This window comes from Helicoverpa armigera, chromosome 16 (assembly GCF_030705265.1).
Source record: "Helicoverpa armigera isolate CAAS_96S chromosome 16, ASM3070526v1, whole genome shotgun sequence".
NCBI classification, from domain to species: Eukaryota; Metazoa; Arthropoda; class Insecta; order Lepidoptera; family Noctuidae; genus Helicoverpa; species Helicoverpa armigera.
This window is the reverse complement of record NC_087135.1, coordinates 2,738,945-2,750,152: the sequence shown is the minus strand read 5'-3', so window position 1 is coordinate 2,750,152 and position 11,208 is coordinate 2,738,945. Positions and strand designations below refer to the sequence as shown.

The 11,208-nt window shown below is 34.1% G+C and overlaps 1 protein-coding gene across 1 annotated transcript; it reads left to right on the top strand.

Moving 5' to 3' along the window:
* Positions 1-1,129: 1,129 nt before the first annotated feature.
* Positions 1,130-6,508, top strand: LOC110369863 (uncharacterized). The gene is made up of 8 exons (XM_064038609.1): positions 1,130-1,411; positions 2,372-2,582; positions 2,857-3,213; positions 3,796-3,981; positions 4,230-4,351; positions 4,648-4,809; positions 5,547-5,714; positions 6,152-6,508. Exons 1-8 carry the CDS (start codon positions 1,229-1,231, stop codon positions 6,443-6,445), a joined length of 1,683 nt encoding a protein of 560 aa, XP_063894679.1. The 5' UTR covers positions 1,130-1,228; the 3' UTR covers positions 6,446-6,508.
* The last annotated feature ends 4,700 nt before the right edge of the window (positions 6,509-11,208 follow it).

The window sequence follows — 11,208 nt, the reverse complement described above, 5'->3', positions numbered from 1 at the left end:
ACGATGGATAGATTGTGTGAAAGTAGTTATGGTAAGAAAGAATGTTACTTGTGAGATGACGGCAGATAGAAGAATATGGAAGGAGAAAACATGCTGCGCCGACCCCAAATAAAATTGTGATAAGGGCAGGAGAATGATGATGATGATGATGTCCACGAAGCGGACACAATAGTTAAACAATGGGTGAGTATCACAATTTATGAAACAGTTAAGCTATTAAATAGAAAATAAAAATCATGAGATTGAAAGACAAAGACCTTTTAAATCAAAATAAATATGATGGGTTAATTTCAAAATTTTCACGCTATGGAACCATGAAAAAAAAGTGGGAGTAGCAAAATTTAAGTATTTTAAAAATATTCGTTTATCAATCTTGGCACCTAAATCTGATATCTAATTGGTTACTATGATATTAGATTAATAATGTGGTTAATAAGTAATAACGAGACCTTAAGAGATATTTTATCTACAGTGAAAGTATGAAATTATGTTTATCAGATTTCTTTAGAGAGATAACAATCAAATCAACCCAGTTTGCTCTAGACGTATGATATAAGTATTGTATGTCCAAGTAGAACATCCTGCTTATAGAATATGAATGTTCACAGACAGACTAGATGGATGGACCACGTGATGTCAACAAGCATTGAATAGCCATCTGGCGTATAGATACAATATAAATAATACAGAAGAGCAGTACCTAAATAAAGAAAATAACAACTATTTACAACACAATATAATTATGATATCAGAGAGCTAAATTATTTTAACATTTTTTACATTGGAAAAAGTTACAGATAAGAACAAGCAAGGTCATTTTTTGCTTTTACTACAGCAGGCATTTAATATTAGTACCTATAATACACTACTAACGCGTTAGTTTTCATTTAAAAGTCTCATATATGAGCCTCAATAAAGTTATTTCTACAAAAGTAGCCAGTAAAAATCAATCTAGCTGTTTTAGGGATTTAAGAGACACAAAAAAACATGCACAAACTTTTGGTAATAGTCATCACCTTAACAAAAAAAAATATTTTATTTCCTTCTTTTTGTACACCCTATTTTTACGCAGTTACACTTCTGCAACTCACCTGTATGTTGTCTTGTCAACAACCGAGTAATCATAATCACTATTCTCGATTCATTGCCAGTTGTAGTAGCATTGAATTCGACCGCGCTCGTCAACAGTATTTTATTTATACAAATACAAATCTATTTTTATCGCAAAATGTCCACAATTATATGCCGTTTAAAACCGCGTTTTAAAAGAATTGTTGGCGTTAGAGAAATCAGTGTTTGGAGTCAAGATAAAGTTGTGTCGTCGTGTTTCAAAGATGTAGATGTGCCGAATTTGACTATGGACCAGTTCCTGTTTAGGGATTTGGAGAAATGGCCTGGAAAGACTGCTACGGTAAGTACCCATGTTTTGTGTACCTCTTTGAACAGGGAGTTAATAAACTGTATGTGTAAATATCGTTTGTCTGTCAATAAGATAGGTTAACGAATAGGAGGGTAGAAAATAATGTAAACAAACTTTCAACAGTGGTATTAAAATACTATGTCCTGTATCTTTAAAATATCTGTATGTAGTATAAGTACTACATACAGATATTTACACACTTAATAACAATGACAATTTTAATTAAAAAAAGACGATCAAGAAGAATTTCTTTGAATTGAGTATAGCTGTGGGTGATCTAAATCTATTTTTGAGAGTATAAATTCAATATTACGTAGGCTCTGAAAATGTACAAAAGAAAAGTAAATGTCAATAGTAAATACTTCTTTATAAATTAACATATAATCAAAATTGGTATTTTCTATTGAAACTAGCCGGTAGACGTTGATAAATTCGTACCTACGTCTGATTAGCAGTCAATTGTTTCTCCGATCAAAGGTTACTCAACTCACTCTTGGAGTGAGTTTATTTGAACGATAATAATAATCTTAAAATAAATGTTTGTTTAACAAGATGTTACGAAATTTAACAAAAACAGTGCACACTGAAGTAAAATGTGTGAAATTATCATAATAGTATGCAGACGTTAAAGGTCGATTACGACTGTAAAATAGTGCTCTATAAATCTCTTTTTCTTCGTAATGCATACTTATGAAGTTGAAGTTGGTTTGTTTGCTTGAACATAGTAATGGCAGGAACCATTGGAATGATATGACAAAACAGCTTATTTATTTAGGAAGGCTATTTTTTATCCTAGTACGTAGTAGTATTTTTTTCGGGACAAAACCATGAACAAGAACAATGATGCTACACTTAAATGTTTTTACTACCTTTTGTAATGGTTTCAAATACGAAGTCTAAGTCAAAAGTCCTGAAAAATAACTTTAAATAAGAAAACATTATATTCGACAGATATGTGGACACACTGGCCGAGAATACACCTTTGAACAAATATACAAGAAATCAAGAATTTTTGCAGCAAATTTAAGAAGAAAATTCAAGGTCAAAGATGGTGATACTATTGCTGTTTTATTACCCAATGCGCCGGAGTATCCCATAGTTACATTTGGGGTTCTAGCTGCTGGCGGTGTTGTTACAACTATGAATCCTGTTTATACGGCATGTGAGTTCAATTTCATTTAAAGTCCTGAAATTGTAGCATGGGAAGAGCTTGGAATGCCAGAACAAAATTCTGGTATTACCGAAACTCATAAAAGTAATCGAAACACAAAGTACAAAGTTCAACGAGTACAAAGTGTCCATATCAATTGATAAAGCTTCATGATTGTACAGATTTTCGACAGGTCATCTTAATTATCCACATTTTAATAATACATTGATTGAAACGTAAGTCCGTGTGCAAAGGAACCTAACGAATTTCTTAAATATGATTCCAGATGAAATACAAAGGCAGATTCTCCTATCAGATACATCATTGATCATAACCAACGTAGATCTAGTGCCAACAGTGAAAGAAGCACTCACACTAGCAAAGAAAGATTTTCCCATAATAGCACTAAATATGAATCAAAGTTTACCAGAGGGAACGATATCATACAAAGAATTAGTTGAAGATAATAATGTCGACTTAAGTGTACTGAAAGAGGTTAAAAGGAATGCGGAAGATGTAGCGTTTTTACCGTATTCTAGTGGGACAACGGGACTTCCTAAAGGAGTGCAGTTAACTAATAGAAATGTTGTTGCTAATTGTGTACAACAGAATACTGAATTGAGACAGTTCGAAGATACTACTGGTAAGTTAGTTATTAATGAAACTGTAGAGGTAGACAGACCAAAATAGATAGGAAGAGGTAGACGTCTATAGATAGACAGACAGAGTAGATAAGAGCAATACACGGGAAACAGCTTAGTTAAAACTCGTGATATAATAATATGATTTGCAATAAAACAAAATGAAGATAAAGCTGACTTGCAATAATAAAAGAAACACAAGTCAAGTGTTTTAATTAACAAAGATAACAATTAGGTTATTTTGAAGGTGCATACGAATTACCTTATTAGTACAACCAAAAACCGATAGGTAAAGAATTAAGCAAATAAAACCAGTTTAACAAGTACAATTAATTGAGATAGGTTACAATTTAACTTGCTTAGTTAAAAAACAAAACACTCTGAAATTATAAAAACGCATCTCAATTACTTAGACCCACGCCTCTTCATCTACCTAAACTAATGTACCTATCTGTCAAAGATTTTTCCAACCATATTGGAGTCGGCTGCCCGACGCAGCTGAGTACTAGCGTTTTACATGGAGCAACTGCTTACCTGACCTTCTCAAATGGCTCCTTAATGGTGAACAATGTTTTGGTTTCCAGAATCACATCAAGACAGTACTTTGGTAGTGCTACCAATGTTCCACTCATACGGGTTGTCAATCTGTATGCTGCACAAGCTATCAGTTGGGGTGAAACTGGTGACGCTGCCGAAGTTCCAACCAGATATGTTCCTGAACACGCTGTTGAAACATAAATTGCATCTGATGTATTTGGCACCACCTATGGGTAAACTTGACATTTGTATTAATGTAATCGTCAATAGAAAGTATTGTCCAATTGATATCATTTGACCCTAAACAGCTTGGAATTTATCAGGAATATAATTGATGACAAAAATGGCTAAAGAGAAACTAGGAAAAAAACAAGCTATTTGGGCATTCTATATTTTAACTGTCAACAATCAACTGCGTTTGTCCTATCTAAGCAGAGGACTAAAATCAGGAAAAAAGTAAAAATTATTATTCTGTTCATAGTATTGTTCCTTGGATCGTATCCTGAAGTGACTGCGAAACATCTGGAACATGTCAGAAGTGTTACCTCAGGAGCTGCTCCTCTGCCGTTTGCTGACATCCAAAGACTGTTTGAAAAAGCTAAGGTAATACGAATGTTTTTCTATTTCATAAAGTTTAAGCCCAAGCCTCTCTTTAAGTTGTTATCTAATGTCCCTATCCATATCCCTATTGATTCATTCATTCTTCGATGGACAGCATGTATATGTTTAGAGTAGGATATATGAACGTAGTTTTTTAGTTATGGGAAAAGACTCAAAAGGCTAGGCAGATGATGATGAGTATTTACCTATAAACAATCTTATCAAATAGCCAACCTTAGTGTCCTTATGAAATGGTCCTGCCTGATATTTAAAATAACCAATCAAATTACAATTTTCAGCGAAAAATTCATTTTGGCCAAGGCTACGGTATGACAGAAGCATCGCCATTAGTCACCCTGTCAGCAAAGGGGACAAAAACATATGAAGATGTTGGATACGCTCTACCGAATATCCAGTTGAGGATCGTCGATGGAAACATGAAGAATCTGGGACCAGGCGAGGTTAGTAAATAGTAAATTCCATTACATATAATGCTACAGGTCTCATTTAGAATATTACGGTATAGTACTGTCTGAATGACGAGCATAACAATATTTCAAATCTGCTTGTTGTCTGTAATTTATTACGCCAGACTGTATTTTTGTGCAACCTGTAATCATACAATTCGAATGCAGTATTCAATGTCAATCAGATTATGATTACAGGTAGCACATTTTACTGTAATGTTTATTTGTCCTCTTTCCTACAAGAAAAGAATAAGTCTTTAAGGTTACCTACTGGCGAGGGAGCACCTTACGTTTCAGTGTTCTGAGCACCAAAGTCACCTTTGAAAAATGTTGTTCACGTATTTGTACTTTGAATTATTCACTATCTTGCATTTTCTTTAGCTGCCAAATTCTTGGTATGGCTAGCATGTGTTGAGCTAGAGATTTATTCGGAATTACACTACACAATATGATCAGAAAAACCATTAAAGACAGAGGTACGATTTTACTAAGTTTTATGAATGGAAATAAACATAAACGGTGACATTGGTAGACTTTCCTTCCTCCGTGGTTATAAATATCTTACAATCGTCTATTAATAAAGACCCATTCATTTTGTCATAAAGCTGTGGTTATAGCAGACCCTGACACAATTAGATTGATCTTCATTCCAATGCAAAACTAATAAAGTCAAGTCTGTAACTGTAATAACGAAGAAAGAAAATCATCAAAATGTCGCTCTTCTTTTTCAGGTTGGAGAACTCCTAGTAAAAGGTCCTAATGTGATGAAAGGGTACTTGAAGAATCCTCAGGCAAATAGCGAGGTATTTGTAGGAGAATGGCTAAGGACCGGAGACTTGGGAAAGATTGATGAAACAGGCCTCTTGACCATAGCTGATAGACTCAAGGAACTTATTAAGGTAACCATCTTACTTCACGAGCCGCGGCTACCGCAACTGGGTTGTTGAATTACTTTTGTTGACATTGCATAGATGGCGCTCCTATCAATTTCAGTAGTGTAATAAGCGCCTAGAAGAAAAACACAGCAATATTGTATTTTAAACATGTTTGCTGTTATTAATTTTGTAGGCGCTTAACACAGTTGACATATTATGTTGTTATGGAGGTGAACTATTAGCATTCATAATTTAATAGTGGACCACGTAAATAATGGATGCTATTTTATTTATGAAGATTTTAATAATCCGATCATTTATTCAAATATGAGTGCAAACTTTATTAATACAAAGTCCACGCGTATTTTATAAAGACTTTAAAAATAAGTTTCGATAAAAAATATCGTTATAATGACTAAATTAGTAGTGATATTTTTAGAAAATTTTGCTTTAATTTTCAGGTCAAAGGCTATCAAGTCCCGCCAGCAGAATTGGAGAGCGTTTTGAAAGAACATTCCGCCATATTGGATGCAGCTGTCATTGGCGTCCCGGATTCAAGTGCAGGAGAAAAACCCCGTGGTTTCGTAGTATTAAAACCCGGGAATAAAGTGACTGACAAGGAAATTATAGAATTTGTCACTAAAAGAGTAGCTCCATACAAGAGAATTAGTGAAATTACATTTGTTAATGAAATCCCCAAAAATCCGTCCGGAAAAATACTGAGAAAAGCGTTGAAAGATGAATTTTGTAAATAAATGTTAATAATAAATTATTTTTTGATTAAATTAAATTGTATAATAAAATCATAAATTACTTTTCTTAATTGTTTTATTCCAAATTAGCTGTTCCACTTCCCAGGCGAACTTCTTACCGTACCTGAATAAAACATAGGCAATGTTTTGCGCAGTGTAAAAAGACACAAATACCCAATAGCCAACAGCCCCATGGAGCCAAAATACTCCTTGGATGAAACTCTTTAAAAAAATGTTTACTTCAATAGTTTGGTTATGAATTATTAAACATCAGACGGCGCCAACATTATACATTATCTGCAATATTTTTAAAGTCATAATTTAATGTTATTGGTATAGGATTAAAAGGTTCGAGCTGAACTCGATACATAAACAAAAAAAAAAGAAATATTCCGGTAAACTAGTTTCGTTCACACTCACACGTATAAAATTCACGTAAACACCAGAAATCATTATGTATTAAGCGACCAATTATAATTAGTATTCGAACATAAATGACAAAGTATTGAGAATACAAATTCATTATATTTTATAATAACAATCATTATCATAATTATTTATAGTCCATTTTTAGACGATCAATTTTGTAGACTTATCACGTTTCCAATCAGTTTCCAACAGCTTTAAGCTACACGTTTTTGATCATCACGATTATCACTAGTTTCCTGTAGTATGCACTTTAATAAGGAGTTCATTTAAGGAGAAAGTATCTTTTTTTTTTAACGACGTCAAAAATCATCAAATCCCGCTGTGGGTTAGCAGCGGTGAGGGAGTGTCAGACTCTTACTGACTAAAAACCGTCGTGTTCCGTCATAGGCCTTTTATGTACCAGGGCCGCGGTATCTCTCGAGCAAACCGCAGCAGGATAGAAAGTATCTCAAATCACATTAGTCGCCTTTCCTTGAAGTAGGTACCTACTGAAAATTATTTAAATAAATAAATAATGTCGGGACACCTTTTCACACACGGTCGGTTAGCCCCATGGTAAGTTATTAATTAACTTGTGTTATGGGTGCTAACACAACTGATAAACTACATATAGCTACATATATACATATTTATAAATACATATTGTAACACCCAGACCACGGCCAACAAGCATGCTCATCACACAAATGTCGACCGAACCGGGAATCGAACCCGGGACCTCAGGTTCGGCAGTCCGGCATGGTGACCATTGCGCCATCGAGGTCGTCGAATTTAGATTCGGCTTAGCATGCTTATCCTATCACAAGTTTCAGCCAGTAACCATCCTAGAATTTTAGCAACTCTTATAGTTTTCTAGCCTTAGAAAGTCCTAAAGTATTTGAATATAACTTAGTTATTTTATTTTGATTGAAAATTACAATACGAGCAGTATTTAAACTAAAACACTACTTAACACTCTATTTTTATATCATCCAAATTCTTACAAAGGAATTCAATGTCAAAGACAAGCATTTCACGAATTCACAATTAACATAAATCTATTGCTATGCAGGCGCCACTATTCCGTATCAGATTATGTCTCAAATTATACAACAGACAATTTATTAGCAATAATATATTCAGTAGGTAGTTGAATAGCCATCAAAACAACACAACAGATTCCGGCTCAAAGGAAATTACCATACGATTATTATAAAATAAATTTTAATACAAACTTTTTGTATCGAATACTTTTACTTGATAGTGCTGGCTGGCGCCATCCTAGACTGATATTGTTTTGTTTTTTTATCGATAAAATATCGACTCGATTTCTCCTTGATGAATGATACCTACTGACGTGGGATTAAATCGTTTTATTTGTGAGATTTACACATTCTTTCGGTCAAGATAGGAATGTTTGTAGATATTATTTTGTTTTATAGAGCAATAAATGCTAATATTTTAGAATGTTTGTTGTATCTATGCTAGCTTTTGAAGTGTCATCTTTGATAGTTTTTGCGACATAGATCTATACATGGGTACTTATTATGTTTATTAAGGTAATGTCTTATATGGAGGTGAAACAAGAAAAAAAACTATAAGATATGATATCTTAGGAGGATGTAAGACTGCAGAGCATTGTCTGTGTACAAATGAGAATACGACATTAACTACGTCTTCTATCACGCTTAGGTATATAATACCGCGCGGTTTGCTGGCTCAGCTCTCAGAATTGCTTTAATATTTTGTACAAGGAAGGCGCCAAGAGCCAAGGAGAAGGAGGACCAAGGAAGTGAGCTTTTCTTGCTGTAAGAAAATGAGATCGATTTTGTTTCAAGACTGGATTTTTTAGGTCCCAAGCACAGATTGGATAAAATCGTCTGAAATACATTTGGACCTCTTTGTATCCGCAAAGGATTCTGATAAAAAGTATTTAATCTTAATGCGCATAATAAAGACCAACATCAACGTGGGTAGGTAGAAGAGTTCAAAGAATTAGAACTAATCAATAACTTTTTGTTATATTTTACAAGGAAAACCTCAAATCGTGAGAAATAATATATTTTGGCGTAGCTGTAAAAAACATTCCTGTACCTAAAACTAGCTGTGCCTAGATGGACACATTATCTAGGTATAGCAGTTTGTAAAAAGAGTAATAACTTACAATTTTGAATCTAGCCATTTAGTTAACAAATATAACAAACAAATATGAACAAAACTTTACTGCGCATTGTGCATGCATAAAGGTACATTTTGAATAATAGCTGCCGACTGCGACTACCGATCGCACATGCCGCGAATGCATGAAATCAGTCGATCGCTGCTTCGATCCCAAACGGTTTCATCTAAATACATACACGCCAAAAGTGCAGCAGCGGCCGATTTTTTGCAGTCGCGGCATGTGCGGTCGGCAGTTGCAGTAGCATTCAAAACGTACCTCAAGTCGTCAAATAGCTGACTTCAGAAATGCACAGTTATTTGGTGCAGTGTACTTTTGAATTATAAAAAGAATTACACAAAAATAATTAAAGGTAAAAATGTTATTTTTTATACACGTGTCCAATTATATTATCAGCGAGTGATTCACAGCTTTTGATTGAAACAAGACGTTGACAAGGTCCACCCAATAAAATATTACCTTGAAATAAAATAATTGCATAATTATGTTGCAATATTTCGTTTCCAGTAAACTTTAAGTTGGTATTACATTTAAATTATTTGGCAAAAATAAACATAAAATGAATGTAACATATTTTTTTAACATTCATTTTATCAGCAGAACATGTTCTAATAAATTTCAAATTTACAAAAAGGCGTCTCCAAAATTATCATCAATTTGGCTTCGAAAACCAATCATAAAGTATTATAATGTCGCGTAGTCTATGAGAATATTTAAAATAATACTAATTAACATTTTGATTGACAATTATTAGATAATAAAATAGCGGGAGGTATTAAGAGCTCTATACATTATTGAGTTGTGAAACTTCTAATTAATGTCAGACATTTTTGTCTATAAAAATAGAAAACAATAAATTATTATTTGAATTAAATTATGTAACGTCGCGACAACGTTTTGGCTATGAATAAAATTACATTGATTGCAGTTCCAGATAGTGTCTTATTAATTGGTGGTATTTAAGTTAAACATTTATTAATTTGTAATTCTTTTTTAAGCGTATATGTTTGTCTCGAAAATGTGTGATTTATTATGTGTTAAAAGTTGTACAATCAACCTTAACAAATCTCTTTTTATTTAAAAATGTTATGGAATATAATATTTAGCATCACTTCTACCACAAATTGTTTATTCCCTGCGATTAACGCGCGTTCCGAGGGAATCACTTCCCGTATCCAAATAAAAAGCAGCCCTTACATGATTCCGATAGATAAAGCTATTCTTCTGTTAGGTTACACCAAAATCCCTTCAGCAGTTTTTACGTGAAGGAGTAACAAACATCCACATGATTTAACTTTTAGTTTTAGCATGCATTTTGTTTCTGTCCCATATCGTGTTTACTTAAACTTTCAACTCCAAGACAATTTAAATATAGCACAAATTGAAGACAATCCTTTAAGCGGAGTGTGCAGTAAGTGAATGCCGTATAAGATGAGTAAGTAAACGTAGTTAAATGACTTAACAACATGATGTGGCTTACATATTATTTCGCGTTTGCTCAACTAGTTGCGAGCACAAACGTGGCTCTTTGTCACAAGTTCTTGTAATGCAACAAAGTTTCAGTCGACTGAATTTCATTTGCGACATTGTAGCAGCACAAATATGAAATTAACATTTTAGAGAAAATATACAAAGTGTCAAGAAAGTTATAAGTAATAGGTAAATGTCTACAATGTCAATGAAATCTTTTCAAAATAGCTGGAGGATTTATATCTGATTACTCTCCTCCGAGCCTTTTCCCAACTATGTTGGGGTCGGCTTCCAGTCTAACCAGATTCAGCTGAGTACCAGTGCTTAACAAGAAGCGACTGCCTATCTGACCTCCTCAACCCAGTTACCCGGGCAACCCGATACCCCTTGGTTAGACTGGTGTCAAACTGGCTTCTGACTACCTGTAACGACTGCCAAGGATGTTCAATGACAGCTGGGACCTACAGTTCAACGTGCCATCCGAAACACTAAACTTAGAAAAGTTGCATTGCTTTTCTAAGTTTACTTACTTTCTAAGTACTTGCCTGACCTGGAATCAACCCGCGCCCTCATACTCGAGAGGTTGGTTCTTTTGCCCACTAGGCCACCACGACTTTAGGATTTATATCTGATTGCACCATAATTTTTTTTGCGGTTTTAATTCACGATGGTTTTTGGATCACAGGTTAGTTAGTAGCAACTCAGCCCG

What these genes read in the sequence shown, in the direction of transcription:
- LOC110369863 (XM_064038609.1), top strand. Translation starts at nt 1,229, where the DNA reads ATGTCCACAATTATATGCCGTTTAAAACCGCGTTTTAAAAGAATTGTT. An exon ending in ACAGTTCGAAGATACTACTG is followed by an intron (nt 3,214 to 3,795) that starts GTAAGTTAGTTA and finishes TTTGGTTTCCAG; the next exon opens with AATCACATCAAGACAGTACT. An exon ending in AGAATCTGGGACCAGGCGAG is followed by an intron (nt 4,810 to 5,546) that starts GTTAGTAAATAG and finishes CTTCTTTTTCAG; the next exon opens with GTTGGAGAACTCCTAGTAAA.